This window comes from Pholcus phalangioides, unplaced genomic scaffold (genome assembly GCF_987345545.1).
Source record: "Pholcus phalangioides strain wild (caught in Gottingen) unplaced genomic scaffold, Ppha-v1.0 ptg000009l_1, whole genome shotgun sequence".
In the NCBI taxonomy this organism is placed as follows: Eukaryota; Metazoa; Arthropoda; class Arachnida; order Araneae; family Pholcidae; genus Pholcus; species Pholcus phalangioides.
In genome coordinates, this window is record NW_028301602.1 from 894381 (window position 1) to 911550 (window position 17170).

At 36.1% G+C, this 17170-nt stretch overlaps 1 protein-coding gene and 1 non-coding gene across 2 annotated transcripts in view; both read left to right on the plus strand.

Annotated features, from left to right (window-relative positions):
- Positions 1 to 17170, plus strand: part of Pi4KIIIalpha (phosphatidylinositol 4-kinase III alpha) — a 184750-nt gene that overhangs the window by 44942 nt on the left and 122638 nt on the right. Inside the window, exons 12-18 of the mRNA XM_089237000.1 lie at positions 2403 to 2498; positions 2617 to 2803; positions 4947 to 5050; positions 8193 to 8352; positions 8467 to 8517; positions 8615 to 8720; positions 8904 to 9034. Coding sequence (XP_089093126.1) covers positions 2403 to 2498; positions 2617 to 2803; positions 4947 to 5050; positions 8193 to 8352; positions 8467 to 8517; positions 8615 to 8720; positions 8904 to 9034 — 835 coding nt within the window. The remainder of the gene's footprint in view (positions 1 to 2402; positions 2499 to 2616; positions 2804 to 4946; positions 5051 to 8192; positions 8353 to 8466; positions 8518 to 8614; positions 8721 to 8903; positions 9035 to 17170) is intronic.
- On the plus strand, positions 15818 to 15889 carry TRNAA-GGC (transfer RNA alanine (anticodon GGC)). Its single transcript has one exon. It is a non-coding gene; the product is annotated as a tRNA-Ala (tRNA).

Consider the following 17170-nt stretch of genomic DNA (forward strand, 5'->3'; position numbering starts at 1 on the left):
GTGTGTCCACTTATGTTTTTGCGCAGGTGGGGGGGGGGGGGAAAGCTTAAGTGGCTAGGGTCCAGTTTCTATGGGGCATTGTATTTAAATCAACTTTAAATTTTAATGTTTTTAAAAATTTGAAACAAAATTCAGGTTTTGTTGTTTCTTTTAAATTTATTTGCATTCCCCCCCCCCTTTCATTAAGACCCTTTATTTTATTAACCCAAACCCCCTTAAGTGGTCGCTACTCAAAGTTTGGGAACAACTCATGTAAGAAAACAGTCCTGCATGGCTCATTTTGTCGAATGCAGGGCTCCCCCTCGTCCTGCTTTTCCTACTTTTTGGTAAAATGTCCCACTTTTGTCCTACTTTTCCAACAAAAATTGCATAATTGATTTTAATTAAGAAGGAAATCATGGACATAATGCCAAATGATATGAATGTAGTAGATTGTAATTAATAATTCTGCCAAAGAAGAAATTGTATTGTTTCTAAGGTTATTTGGGAGAACAAGGTGTACGTGGACCATTTGATGATTTAGTAATTTTTTATTTGCTTTGTTTGAGGATTCTACAAGTAGAGTAGTCATTTAAAACTTCTGCCTGGTTGAAAAAAAAACTGTATTTACCACTTCATGGTCTTTGACAGTAACTAACATTCATCATTCAAAGTTATGGTGCACATTTTGTGTATAGGTGAAACAACAGTTTGCATAACAAAGCAGATGGGTACATAGACCTATTCTAGGTTTTGTGATTTTGATGATGCCTAATAGCATTCAATTTTCTTCTGTATTTTTAGCGCATGCAGAGGCACAAACAATATTTACAATGCTAAAGTAAAGAGCTAGAAATGAAAGTGCTGCATTTGTCAAAAACAATTACACTGGTATTGACCACTAAAATTTTAACAACTCCTTTTTAAAAGGGATGAACAACGCAGTAAAACCATCTGGTCCACCTGGAGTTATTTATATCGGACCTTGTAATTTACACATTTTGCTTTTGGAAGTGGTATCAAAAGAGCGTCATTCTTAAAAAACTTACATATCTTCATAATTTGCCATGTGTATTGTCGAAGAGAGTTGACAGACTGGGCTGTGGAAGACTCCTAAAAAAGAATGTAATATATATATATTGAGGAGAGCAGAGGAGAATTATGTGTGGTTGCTAAGACCCTATTTTGGCCAAAAAATTTTTTTTTTTGTAACCAACTCATTTCTGTCATTTTGCTTTGGCTTGAGTCAATCTTGCAGGATATCAAAATAGTGTGCTATGGAAAAAATAAATAAAAGTTTTCAAAAAAAAATTTTAGGGATTTTTTTTTAATATGCCATGATTATGTTGTCTAAGGGGTGTTCTCCCCCCCATCCTACTTTTTCTAATTTTTTGAGTCGGAACCCTGCAAATGAGAGAAAAGTTCACAGAAAAGTCACCAAAAAGTTACTGAATTTTGCTTTTGGTATTTGGTAGACACCCTGTGTTAGAACCGTTAGTTCAAATAATGATCACTATTTAATTTTTTCACTGCACTTTTACCTTGTCGTAGGCTGCACAAAATCACTTCACGAGCCAGCTGTTGGTCACCCCTGTTTTTCAACAATGGCTGTTTTTCTCTTCTAATTTTGGGTACACTTACATTGTTTTTCCTAGTATATTGTCTCATCCAAAAGGTAATTCATTTCTAATGTCTTTAATGTTTTGACAGCCTTTTTTTTCAAACACCCAAATTTTTTCCGCATTGCAAAAACAAGTTGGATAACTTTTCACTTTAAAACTGTCACTTAACTGACATTTGATATAGATGCAATCATCAAAGTTTTCATGTGATCAAAAATTCATTTAAACTTTTGAAAAAGATATTTCACAATTTTCAGAAATTAAAAAAAAAGAAATTAATTGCCTGTCACTGGAAGAAATAAATATTCTATTACTCCACATAACTTGGGCATAGCTACCATATTTTGGTGACTTCTGAAATGAAGCAAGCATGTATCTCTCAAGTGATTGGATTGTGACCCTTGGTTTTATTGTGAAAATTGTTTGCTTTGATGTATACTATCATCCCCCCCCCCTATTTTCACAGTAGTTCCGGGACACCCTGTGTTTTGATATTTATGTTGAATTAGCTTCATGTTAATTTGTATTTCAATACTAACTTCAATCTTGGTTTTTAATTAAATTTCCTGAAAACATTTTTTCATTTTGCAAAAAGTTTTAATCAAGCTGAAACTTTTGCATGTTTCAAACATTATTGTTAAGCTAATGCCTATAATGTGTCTCTGTTGTTCTTCTACTACTTTAAATTGTGATGCAACATAAACTTCAACAAAATCTTGTAACCTGATTCAAAATATTGATTATCTTTGTACTTTTGATCGAATATGTTTTTTTTAGTAATTGTTTTGTTTTTCCCATTAGAGCTTTAAAAGCAGGCCTGAGTAATGACACTCATTGTGTTCAAGCATTTTTGGCCTCTGTTTCGAATAGATTATATCAAGCTGAAAAAAGTGATGCGTAAGAAAATTTTTTGTTCTTTTTTTTTTTCTTCTTTCGAAGTACCAAATAATTAATTCAAGGATGAAAATATTGAATAAGTATTTTATCCTTTGTAATTTTTATTAACACAAACCAGGGAATCATCTCTAGTGTCTACCAACACTATAGTAGCATTAGGGCATGTTGCTGTAGCTCTGAAGAACACTCCCCGTACAAGTGAATCCATTTTGCAATTCTTCCAACAGAGGTTTTGCCAGCCCCCATCTCGTTTGGACTCATTGATTGTTGATCAGCTGGGGTGTATGGTTATAGCCAAAGGAGATGTAAGCAAAACATTTTTATTCATTGTATTTGTATTTTGTTCTTTATTTTCATTGAAGGCCCTGTCTATTCTGTTTACAAAATTAAAATTCTTTATTCGCTACAGAATCCTAATTTATTTTAGTTTAAAAGTATAGTAACCCTTCTGATATATATGGCAGGCATGTCAAGATACAAAAAAAAAGTGTGAAGTACTAGAAACATATAAACTGAAGAGCCAAAAAAACTGGTACAGGCATGCGTATGCAAATAAAGAGATATGGAACCAATCAGAGTGCGGCGCTGCAGTCGGCAACGCTTATATAACACAAGTTTCTGGCATAGTTGTTAGATTGGTTACTGCTGCTACAATGGCAGGTTATCGAGAATTAAGTGAGTTTGAATGTGGTGTTATAGTCGGCGCACAAGAGATGGGACATGGCATCTCTGAGGTAGCGATGAAATTTGGATTTTTACGTACGGCCATTTCACGAGTGTACCGTGAATATCGGGAATCCGGTAAAAAATTAAATCTAAGATCTCGGCCGGAAAAAGATCATGCAAGAACGGGACGAACGACGACTGACGAGAATCATTAAACGTGACAGACGTGCAACCCTTCCGCAAATTGCTACAGATTTCAATGCTGGGCCATCAACAAGTGGCAGCGTGCGAACCATTCAACGAAACATCTTCGATATGGGCTTTCGGAGCCGAAGGCCCACTCATGTACCCTTGATGACTGCACGACACAAAGCTTTACGCCTCGCCTGGGCCCGACAACACAGACATTGGACTGTTGAGGACTGGAAACACGTTGCCTGGTCTGATGAGTCTCGGTTCCAATTGCTTCAAGCTGATGGACGTGTATGGGTATGGAGACAACCTCATAAATCCATGGACCCTACATGTCTACAGGTTGAAGCTGGTGGAGGCTCTGTGATGGTATGGGGCGTGTGCAGTTGGCGTGATATGGGACCCCTGATACGTCTAGATACGACTCTGACAGGCGACAGGTACGTAAGCATCCTGTCTGATCACCTCAACCCATTCATGTCCATTGTGCATTCCGACGGACTTGGACAATTTCAGCAGGACAATGCGACACCCCACACGTTTGGAATTGCTACAAAGTGGCTCCAGGAACACTCTTCTGGCTTTAGACACTTCCACTGGCCACTTAAATCCCCAGACATGAACATAATTGAACATATCTGGGATGCCTTGCAGCATGCTGTTCAGAAGAGATCTCCACCCCCTCTTACTCCTACGGATTTATGGACAGCCCTGCAGGATCAATGGTGTCAATTACCTCCAGCACTACTTCAGACATTAGTCGAGTCCATGCCACGTCGTGTTGCGACACTTCTGCGTGCTCGCGATATTAGGCAGGTGTACCAGTTTTTTTGGCTCTTCAATGTATAATCTGCAGTAGATAACATTATGTAGGTTTTAATGTCAGTTATATTTTTTGCAGTGGCTTTTTAATAAAGTTTGAATAATTTTTTATCTGAATGAATCTTAAAATAATTAGAAACAGTAATATCTTTATCAATGTCAAATTAGTTAAAATATAAGAATTATTTGCTTCAAGATGTTTTAAACATTGTAAAATTACATTTTGGTTCTTTCCTCATTTCAGCAATTGTTTTTCGTAAGTTACGTTTCACATTGATTTTTTTGTTCTTATCTAGGTTGGTTTTTTTTTATTGCAATAGTGTGCCTTCACTTTTTAAATAATTTCCATATGCCTGAGTTTTAATTTTGATTCATATTTGGCCAGGGGAAAAAAATAACATTTATATTTTTAAGCGTATCTCTTCAATTTGATAAATGTGCTGATTAATTATCAGATCACGTTATAAAATTTTTTGAAGCAATAATTTTTAAATTTTAAGAAAATTTTCTTGAAATGAAAATTTGTTATAAAAGATTATTGTATTTGGATTATTGTGTTGGAAGGAAAGAAAATTATTGTAAATAACATAAATTTCTTATTTTTTTACTTAGCATATTTCTCATCTTGCTATTACTGCCAGGGCTTTGGCTTCTCTGTTTGGATGTGTTTTGCTATATTATATTTAAAATAATCTTGTCAGTTTATCATTACTGTTAGTATTTGATTTTTCATTTGTTTTCCAAGTATAGTCTTGATTTTTTTTGTAGCCTCATATTTATGAAGAAGTAATGAAAATGTTCACCATGATCACAGTAGAGTCTAGTTCAGCATATAATGTAGGCAGCGCTGATGGTCGAAAGCAAGGATATAGGTATGTTCTGGATTCATGTAATTTGTTTTGTAACACTTTTTCCAAAAAAGTTTATCTGTAGGAGTTATGAGAATATTCATTCAACAAGACATTAATTTTGTAGTATGCTAGTACAATTTCTGAAAAAGGATATATATATATATATATATATATATATTGAATAGTAAATTAGAAATAAATATAAATTTAATTTTAATATTTATAAAAAGTGAGTATTATTATTTGTTGTGTTCTTCATACATCCTACTGGTAAATGATGACTGCAGAATTAGTAAAGATTTGAAATCATTGAATCTTTAACAAGGCAAATAAACATTGAATAATTGAGACTCAACTTTGAAGATGGTGGTGCCCTTTTCAAACCAAAAAGGCCAAGCCAATGAATATGCTTTGCACAAAATTAAGAAGTTTAAATAGGTTAATTTTTAATTATAATTTTATTTCTGTATTTTTTTATTTTCATGTTTTGATGATCAGCTGATGTTTTTAGTTTTAAACAATACTAGCTGATACACGGCGACGTTTCCCACCCTGTAAAAAATGTATATATGTATAGCTTATTAATTATTTCTTAATCAAAAAAATCTCTGCATCAAGTAAGAAAAAATTACTTTTATTTTTAAATATTTGAATTAAAACCACTCATGGTTTCGGTGATTTCGTTGAATGTTTCGGAAGACTTTGTCAGCAAGTTCTTGAACTGAGTTTAACAACTGGTGAAATCCAAATGGGAACGTAATCAGTTTAGTGCTTGGGTCTACGGGAGTTCTTCCATTGCCAAGTTTGATCAACTGATATGAAAATGATAGCAGTGCTGAGTAATTTTGCAGCTAAACTCGCATGTTAGTGGATTATGATAATTTTTTAACTTCGTGCCGGAGTGTTGATGATTTGAGGCAAGCATTGAGTTCATCAAAAGGCATTGAGCATTTTTATTCTCAGTTTTGTCATCGTAGTTGTTGTTCTCTGTTGTTAGTGGCGTCCTATGTTCAGCTTGTGCAGCGAATATTATTCAAATGCCTTTTAAGAATTTTTTACATTTAAACTTTACCTCTACAATGGGCGGTTGATGAGATAAAGGCCCCGTTACCACTTACAGGACACCCTGTATATTGGCAAGCAAAAATATCTGGCGCTTCCCAGGTTTTCTTGAATTACTGGGAGGATTGAAAAAGTGACAAACCATTATAAAGGAATAAACTGTTATAATGGCAGCATTAAAGATGTAACAAACCATTGTAAAGGCATATACACGCCTCAAAGTGATTGTTGAGGTCCCAAAATCATTGTTGCCCAACAGTTATTCGCCCATTTCAGGCATCTGCCCAGCTCTGACGAACTTTTAAAGTAGCCTATGGTTCAATACCGGTCCTGTTTGGTATATATGCAAAATCTGGTGACGATCAGTCTAAAACTGTAGATTTGTATAAAGAACAGACATACATACTTTCACATTTATATACATATAAGATGGTGCAGAATAGAAAGAAATACACTGCTCAAAACAATTAGAGGAGCACATGGTTTTAACAAAATTACGCAAAGATGTATATCGATAAGTAACATAAAATGAATCATCCATAATTTAAAGCCTAGCAGGAAACGGAATAAGAAAACTTCATATGCAAATCAAAGTTCATGACGTCAAAAACCAGAAAAAGGAGATAAGGGCAGAAATCGGGATGTTGCAAAAACGTCTGTTTTACTGCCGTAACTGTGAAATTCGATTGCGCAGTATTTTTTTTTTTTTGAGACAAGGTGACTTGAGGATGTCTCAACAACGTGATTTACCGGAATTCATGGCATGGCATGTTATAGGCAGACTGGAATTCGGGCAAACACAACGTAGTGTCACGGACGCTGTTGGAGTCGCCAGAAGTGTTGTTGCAAGGCTGTGGAATCGATTCCAAGAAACAGGAAATGTTAGACGTCGACCAGGGCAGGTCGGCCACGCGCCACTACAGCAACTGATGACCGGTATGTACGGTTAACAGCCCGTCGAAACAGAACAGAGAATGCTACGCAGCTGTAAAGACGGTTGCTCTTGGCAACAGGACGAAGGGTGTCCAGCCAAACAGTATGTAATCGGCTTCATGAGGGAGGGCTCTATGCACGTAGGCCAATGGTCTGCATTCCGTTGACCCCACGCCACCGTGCGGCCCGAAGAAGATGGGCTGCTGAACATCGAGATTGGGAGCAACATGATTGGAGCCAAGTGCTGTTTACAGACGAGTCCCGATTCAGTCTGGAGTGTGACACCCGATGTGTTATGGAGGGACAGGGTCACTCGAAATAACCCCGCATTCGTTCGTGAAAGGTCACAATACAGACGAGCTGGTTGGATGGTATGGGGTGGAATCAGCATAGGCGGACGTACGGACCTGCATATCATTCGGAATGGCACTTTGACGGCCCGAAGGTAAGCAGACGAGATACTGTGACCTCATGTCATCCCTTACGCTGGAGCCATTGGAGATTCCTTTGTTTTCCAGGATGATAATGCCCGACCGCATAGAGCTCGTCTGGTGGAGAACATGCTTGAAGCTGAAACAATACAGCCTATGGAATGGCCAGCGTGCTCTCCTGACCTGAATCCAATCGAGCATGTTTGGGACATGCTCGGACGACACATTAAGGCCGCCTGTTACTGTCCGAGACTTGCAGATTGCACTTCTTGAGGAGTGGAACAGTATTCCCCAAAGTCTGATCGATAACCTCATCGCATACATGGCAAACAGGTGTGCAGCAGTCTTAGCTGTTCGAGGAGACCACACGCCCTATTAAAACTCATGCATCATGTCTAAACAGTACTTTTTTTTTTATCATTTACATGTAACCAAATTTTTGCCCTAAATCATCTTTTCATGTTTTTTCCATATTTTCAAAGAATTAAAGCTTAATTCCAAATTTTTTTACGTCTTTTTTCTGTATTGCGCATTGATACGCGTGTACGCATTGTATGCCAATATGTGGCTGTCTCGCACAGTTTTCTTCACTTTTTTGCTTGCTCCCCTAATTGTTTTGAGCAGTGTAGTTTTAAATTGGAAAAAATGCTTGCTTATAATTTATGTTTTTAATTTAATTATGCAAAAAATATTTTTCTCTTCATTTTACTGCAACATCTTTATCTTTAAAATTTCAGACATGTTTCCTTGTCTGTGATCAATGCTCTTGCTAACATAGCTGCTGACCTCGAAGGTGAAAATGAACAGAATGAATTGCTTGTTAGATTGCTGGAGTTGTTTGTTCAACTTGGTTTAGAGGGAAAGAGGGCCAGTGAAAGGGCTCCAGCAGCATTCAAGGTGACTAAAGTCTTCTCTTTTTTTTTTTGCACTTTGTTATTTTTTATCCGTATGAAAATGACATGAAAACGTTTGGATTATTAAATTTTGTTTTGTTTTATGTTTTTTCTTCAGGCTTCTAGCAGTGCTGGAAATTTAGGCGTTATGATTCCTGTCATTTCTACGGTTGGTGAATGCAATATTTTCCTTCATTTTTTTTCTTGTAATTAACATCGTTTTAAGGTGTATAATTTCATAAATTGTTACATTATCTTTTTTTCAGCTCATAAGAAGACTTCCACCAATTTCAAATCCTAAACCAAGGCTGTTGAAATTATTTCGAGATTTCTGGCTGTACTGTGTTGTGATGGGCTTCACATCTGAAACTGGTAAAATTTTTTTGCTTATTTTTGAACTCCATTCATTTGAAATGAATGTTCTCTTGCATTTCATCTGTATATTTTATTTCAGTAATTCTTGCTTATGCATAATTTCCTGTAAAGTGGCATCAAAACTATATATATAAAAAAATTAGGGAATTCATTTTTTTTTTCGTTTGCTCGTACAAATAGGATTATGGCCTCAAGAATGGTTTGAAGAGTTGAAAGAAATTGCTGCAAAATCACCTCTTCTTGTCTCACGTGAACATCTTAGGTCTGAACTGCAGTATAATTCTGCAATCCGTAGTGAATCTGTTTCAGTTGTGAGTATTCTTCTGTACATGTTTTGTGGTGGGAAAGGGGGGGGGGGGGTGTTATTAGAAAATATCAAGAGTTTTCTATCAATTCTTTCTTATCTTTGGTAAACTATCACAACTTGAACTATTTGCTTTTATTGAATGTTTCAATCAGAGCTTCTTTAGCGATTTCAGCTTTTGAAAATTTTTCTTTTAAACCAGTGATTTTCTGATTCTGACACCTCCTCCCTCCCCAGTGATTTTGTGTTCTGGTTTCATATATTTGTGGTGCTTTCATGGTTATGGCAATTAAAGTTGTGTGGATCGAGATTATTTCTAACCACTGAGTATACAGGGTGAATCTGACCTATTCTAAACGGAGGTGATATGAGCCCCAGTGGATCACAAAACAACCTACCAACCCTGTCCTATCTCAGACCGTTTTCAAGTTATGGTGGATAATCAATTATAGAAAAAAAATACATGATCTACATGCAAACTAGGCACATATTTAGAAAGCACAAAAAAAAAAAAATCCTATAAGGTCACACCAATTTCATTGAAATATCTGAATTTAATGGCCAGCTACAAGCACTGTCAGTTTACCAATTTCATTGAAATATCTGAATTTAATGGCAAGCTACAAGCGCTGAAACATTGGCAGAGTTCAAAATCAAATTGTTGCCAAATTTTAAGTGCCAATTCTACAAACACCCTCGTACAATCGGTCAAATTTTCCAAAACTTGTCCATTCCACCAGCTTTCGAAAGAGCTTAAACCAAATTGGTCATCAATTTCAGGAGAAATTTAGTTGTTTGTTTGCAATACATCACTGAAATCTGTGTTCGTCAAAGTAATTTTAGAAGGTTTTGGCAACAAATCGATTTTTCATTTCACTGATCCCTCAGCACTTGTAGCTTGCCATTAAATATAGATTTCCTGTAGATAGAGGTACTGACACCTTATAGGATTTCTTTGTGCAAAATCAAATTGTCACCAAAGTCTAACCACCAAAAATGCTGATTTCATTGATGTATTGAAAACTAAACACTAAATTTTTCCTGAACCTGAAAGCCGATATCAGGGTTCGTACAGTCCTTACAAGTTCCTTAAAAAGTCCGAACTTTTTATTTTTTTCTGGAAGGGTCCTTACAATTCCTTACTTTTTACAGCCACTCCTGAAAATTTTTTAATTTTTTTCTCTGGAGGGACGATCCTTCTTAAAATAGGCATCCCCTCCCCTATGGTGATGAATAGCATTGCCTAGAAAAATAAGAGGAGGCTTCCCTCAAATATAAAAAAGGAAAAATAGAAGAAAAATCTTCCTTTTTAATTGGAAAGCAGGGGAGGGGATTAGAACATCCACTAGTTGTGCATACCTACCAACATTACGATTTTATCGTATTTAGTACCATTTCAGCAAATTAATACGATTATACGCTTTTGCTTCTAAAAATGTTTCTTACAGAATCGCTAATATTGATGTTTTCCTGCCTATGTTGCAAACTGGTCAGTGTTAGAAATCGATGATCCGCTGATTCACATCACTCCGCTCTCCGTAGAACCAGTAGCTGAAAATTCCCCCATGCCCCGTGGTGAGAAAAAGTGGAACACCGCTGGGGGTTTTCGCAGTAGTTTTATTGATATGGCTTATGCTCTGAGACAATGTCTGGAGCCGCCTCTGACTATATTATGCAGTATACTGAGTGCGCTTCAATCCCTTAGCATCCCTTACCCGTTTAAAGGATCAATATTTTTCCGAAATTTGCATGTCATCCTAACCCTTGATGCTTTCATGAACTATGTAGCATTTTATTTTTTTTATTTCAGGCCGAATTTTCTAAATGAACTTGAATTGAAATGAACCTAAATGAAATGAATGCCAAAAATTGAGTTGGTAATTCATTTATGATAAATTTACACTAATAGACCATTATTTTCCCATATTTGAGTATCGTCAAAATTTTTTTATATCTGAAATTTATAAAATTACTAGCTGTAATACCCGGCGCTGCCCGGGTTTTCTTTAAGGAGGCTTTTTGGATCACGTGATATCCCCCTCTTTCTTTGAGGGACATGCAAACCGTGTCATTAGTTAACCAATATGGTGACTCCCTGCGCGACTCGTGAAAGAAACAAATATAGATTTATAAAGCAACATAGAAACAAATTTATTTTTTTTACCTTTTTAAAGGGGCACGCTCTCTCTCTCTCTCTCTCTCTAGTTATTTCGATCCCCCTCCCGAACTTCAAGTTACCTATTTCTGCCTGTTTCTGCTTCCAAAAATGCTTAATTAAAGCTGTGGAATTTCTTCAATGTACTTTACGGACCCATAATTGATTTTAAAACAACGTAAACTATATCAATTTATGCAGTTGAATATCAAAAGACACTATGGAGAACTTAATTTTCATGCATGAGAATATATAAATAAACGGTTGAAATCAATGTTATTGCATGGATATCCAACTCGGAAGAATAGGTCCGGATAATTACTTCATATTTAATCTCCTGGGCTTTGTATATCTCTAAGCGAACTCAATATTTCAAAAATCAAGAATTCAATGCAATTTTTAAAATTATTGATGTGACAGAAAACACCACCAAATTTTTGCATTTCTACAGTAAAATCGGCAATTTTAACACTGATTTCTATGAGGATCACCCTTTTCCTGACCTTCAAAGTGATGTTGATGATGATTACGACGTCTATTCAAAAACCCTCATTGCTGGGAGGATTGAAAATGTGGCAAACCATTATAAAGGCATAAATATTATAGATATACTAATAGCATTGAAGAAATAACAAACCATTGTACAGGCATATACACGTCTGAAACGCATTGCTAGGGAACCACGGTAACCAAAGTAAACGTTCGGGAAGTGATTGTTGAGGCTCAAAAATCATTGTTGCCTGACAGTTTTTTGCCCATTTGGGGCATTTGCCCTGCTCTGACAAAATTTTAAAGTAGCCTATCGTTCAAGTCAGGTCCTGTTTGGTATATATGCAAAATTTGGTGACGATCAATCTAAAATTGTAGATTTGTATAGAGAACACACACACACACAGTAAATAAATTTTATATATATAGATTTGTTGTTGAGTTGTTCAGGGTCAGGAATTTTTAGGATTTTCAAAATTCCCGACAAAAAATTATATTACACTATGCCAGTGGTTCTCAACCTTTTTTTATTCGCGGAGCCCTTTTTAAAAAAAATGAAAAAGTAAAAAAAATTCTATGGCGGAGCCCCGTAGGTCAATTTTTTAATTATTCACCAAAGTTGCTGATTTTATTATTTGAAAATATTTAAATTATTTTTTTTAATTTTAATGGTTATTTTTTTATTTTTCTCGAGTGGCTGCGGAGCACCTGGAAAGTGCACAAGGAGCCCCAAGGGCTCCGCAGAGCACCGGTTGAGAGCCGCTGCACTATGCACTTGATATGCAGTCAAACCTCTCTATCTTGAAACTGACGAGACGGAAAAAAATTTTGAGATAGAGAGTTTGAGAAATAGTTTTTTTGGTAAGAAAGGAAAAACATGCCAAAAATATAGAAAAATTTGATAAAAGCTAAAAATTACCGTACAGTAGTTTTACTAGATACTAATGACATTATTGGTTGCACACAGGGCGATTGGTTTTTTTGAATTTTTTATAAAAAATCAATTTATTTGATATAAATCAGATTTTTTTTATTTTATTGATTTTTTTAAACAAAATATATAAAATATATATATTACTAACACACTAGTCATTAATCTATGCTTTCATTAAAGAAAATAAAATTAAAGAAATTTTTTTTTAACTTACAAAAGACTATTTAAAAAATATTTGTAAACTAAAGATAAACAATCATAACACTTGTGAAATATATCAAATATTTTATTAAGAAAAGGGGAAAAAACATTTTTTGAATAGATATCTTACAGCAATTACTAAATAATTTTACCCTGTGTGAATAATTATTCATTTGCTTCATTATACAAATACAAATACAACGCCACAACAGGCAAAATGCCCAACAAGGTGGCTGAGAAAAAGATGCCCATAAAAATATGGATGTTATATATTTCAAAATGGCAGCAACCCAATTAAAAATGCAATTAACAAAAATTATGAACAAAATATACACGTGATAAATATCACACAATGCCCATATAGAATACTTATGGTTGTCTTATTCTAAGTATGGATAGCTTCTCGATTTACCCCAACATGTTTATCGTATTTCTTTTTAAACGTGTCAATTGTGTTGCAATTTACTACCTCCTAAGCTATTGCATTTATTAACAACCCGATTAGGCAAAAATTCCCTGCGACACCATAACCTTGTATTGTCCCTCACCAATCGATACTGGTGTCCCCTTGTAAAAGCAGTCGATTGGCAGTGTACTAAAAGTTCATGGTCCATCCTATCCATCCCATTGAAAATTTTGAAGACTTCATCATATCTCCTCAATACCTGTGTTCATCCAATGTAAACATATTCAAAAAATGAAATCTCTCTTCGTAACTCAAGCCCTGTGTGCTAATAAGGACATGCGTAGCTCTTCTCTGCACCCCTTCAACCAAGTCTATGTCCCTCTGTAGGTATGGTCTCCAAAACCTTACAGCATACTCCAGTCCAGGACGAACTAAGCCTCGAAAAAGCGGAAGAATGACTTTAGGAGAACGCGAAGAGACCTTTTTGAAAATGAGACCAAGCATTCTATTCGATTTTTTGACCACCGCTGAACAATGTTCAGAAAACCTAAGTTGCTCGTCAATGAGAATTCCCAAATTGGTGACCCTAGTTGAATCCGGGATAGTGACACCATTCAACTCGTAAGAGAACCGTGGGTTGTTCGAACCAAAATGAGCGACCATGCACTTATCTACGCTAAACGTCATGCTCCATTCATTTGCTCATGCTGCAATCCTGTTTAAGTTGGTCTGGAGCAACTCCCTATCGCTTTCATTCCCAATTTCCCCCATTAGCTTCACATCATCTGCGAATTTGCTAGTAATCCCATCGATACCCTGATCGAGTTTATCGATAAAAAGTGAAAAAAGTATGGGGCCAAGGACACTTCCCTGAGGAACTCTACTTGTGACGTCTGTCCAACCAGAGAATTCCCCGTTCACCATAACTCATTGCGATCTATCTCTTAACCACGATTCTATCCAATTCAGCAAGTTGCCCCCAATTCCAATGTCGTGTAAACGCTTCAAGAGTTTATCATGTTGGACCCGATCGAATGCCTTCTGGAAATCAGGTAAACAACATCTACATTTTTGCTCTTACCCAAAGCCTTAGTCACGTAATCATAGAAGCAAAGGAGGTTAGTTACACATGACTTCCCCTTCCTGAACCCATGCTGATTATCCGACAATACATTATTCTCATCTATCCACTTCACAAACTGCCTTTTGATGATAATTTCGAAAATTTTTGAGAAGGAGCTCGTCAAACTCACTGGACGATAATGGGACACAGCTTCTCTACTACCCTTCTTAAATGTCGGAACACCATTAGCAAGTTTCCAATCACTTGGAAAGATACCCTCAGCAACATTATTCCTGTATATCTGTGCGACTGGACCCAACAATTCATTAGCACATTCCCTGAGGACCCTGGGATAGATATCATCTGGTCCTGGTGCTTTACTTGCCTATACATTGCTTAGAAGATTTAGGACCTCCACGTCTTCTACTTGAATATCGTTGAGGGTTTTATTACCCCATGCAACACCCGTATATTGAATATCATTATCTCTGTTAAAAACCGGCGCGAAAAAGTCATTGAAAGCACTACACGTGTCATCATCTAACCTAGACCCTCCTATCGAGAGGGGGCCAACTGTCCCCTTACATCCATTATTGACGTATCGAAAAAATGATTTTGGGTCAGAGCCAATTTTATCTGCCAACCTAGATTCAACTTACTTTTTACTATCCCTTATCGCTTTCTTCAACACTCTTCTTTTATCAGTAAACAATGATAGGTCACCTCGTCCACTTTTATACTCTCTGAATGCTCTTTTCTTTTCAAGATAAAGGTTCTGCACACTATCTGTGAACCATAGAGGGTGCGATGTACAAAAACGCTTTTTTCGAACAAAGGGTATGACGTCGTGCAAAACAGAAGACAGCTTCGTACTAAATTCTACCCATTGACTTACCACCCCTACTTATTTTAACCGGTCTTTGAAAACTTCCGCTAACCTTCCTCTCAAAACATTGAAGTTAGTTCTCCGAAAACAAGGAACCAGTCTTTTGTTATCAACCTTACCCGAGGAAAAGTTACAGTGAAATCTGACGATACGATGATCACTGGAAGAAAACTCTTCCCCCACTGAAACATGTTCAACTAGATCCTCAGAACTAGTAAGAACTAAATCCAAAATAGCAGTACCCTTAGTGGCTTCTGATACATGCTGATACAAAAAATTTTCGAGCACCAACTTAAGAAAGTCTCTTTCATACTGATTTCCAGATGAAAGGTTCTCCCAATCAATACCTGGGTAATTGAAATCCCCTAGTATGAGAACCCTCTTTCGCTTACACATGTAGGAAATTTCATCATGCAATTTGGCGATGTAGTTTTGATCCCTATTCTGCGGATTGCAACAAACCCCAACAATAGGTTTATGACGTCTTTTGTTCTCAAGTTCAACCCATATGGTTTCAATATCACTTCTCTGCACGTTACACTCTCTAGCCTTCAAACAGGATTTCACGTATATCAACACTCCACCCCCTTTCCTATCAGATCTATTTGTCAACCAGAATATTTCAACCTTTAAGCATAGGTTGAAATATTCTATCTGCTTCCATAGCTTAGATGGTAGAGCACTCGTCCGGCAAGCGAGAGACCGGGGTTCGAGTCCCCGTGGGGGCAGCGATGAATTTTTCTTCCTTGTAATCTTCATCTCCACAAATAATCAGTCTTTCAATGAATCTTGTGTAGTTAGTATGTTCGCATATCGCTCTCTGTACTTATATCTCTACCCGGAACATTATAAAACTATTCCACCACTGAAAATCAGACATTGGGTTTTTTTTTCATTCTAAGGTTGTTAATACATTTTAAATGGTTCGAACTTCCCCAAAAATTTTAATGTAATTGCCAGGAACCTAAACCCACATTTTTGTTTGACAAATTCAAGACCCATATTTCTCTCCTTTTTTGTGACATCAGTTCCCTATTAGAAGTTAACACTGATGAACTTAGAATAAATGCAGTAAAGTTTGCATCTATTAATATGATCGTTCATATCTATTTTTATATTCTGGTGACAAGACCTTTTTATTGTTTGATGTTGGTGCTTCTTTTATCTTCAATTGCAGCTTTTTCCATGCTAATACACATTCAGCTGTAGAGCAATTGTTTCTCCGTACAAAATCTTTAATTTTTGCTGTTGGTTTCAGAATCACAATTATTTCCTTGACATTTTGTTTTGAACCAATACTTAAGATTTTTCACTAGAGATGTTACTGAGACCTGTGGTCTTCACAAACTTTGGTAACAACTGATGAATTTTTATCATAAAATTTAAGAGAATCTCAATAAATATTCCATCATACCTCTACAGGAAGACCAATTCACTTCCACCTTACCCATGATACCATGCTTTCAAGAGATGATTGCAGAAATATGTAAATATACTTGTAACATACTTTGTTACATCAGTTTTAACCAAATCTTTGGTTAGCAGGTTTAAAATGTGTGCACTGCTCCAATATAAATTCTGAAAAGCCAAGCTCTTCATCGAGAGTCTTTCTAGAAGAAACTTTATATTTTCAGTATTGTCTGTAACAAAACTTAATATTTTACATTTGAAATTTTCTTCTGTTGACTTCATTAAACTAAAAACCAAATTTGCTAAATAATCTCCAGCATTTGATGAGCCAGATGTGTCAGTAGTATCGACATATAGATGGCTTTTACCACACTGTTTGATAATACACGTAACTTAAATATTAACATGAAATGCAGAATTTATATGTATACACAACACATACGCACTCAGACTGTTGGGTACACATACACTTCCGGCACAACTCACTAGGTAGTAAATTGCCCATGGCGATAGACCTGAGTTGTGCTCGACTTCAAAAAAAAAAAAAACGAATTTATATGTTGTCATGTAATTTTTGATTTTCTAAGTCAACTTTACAT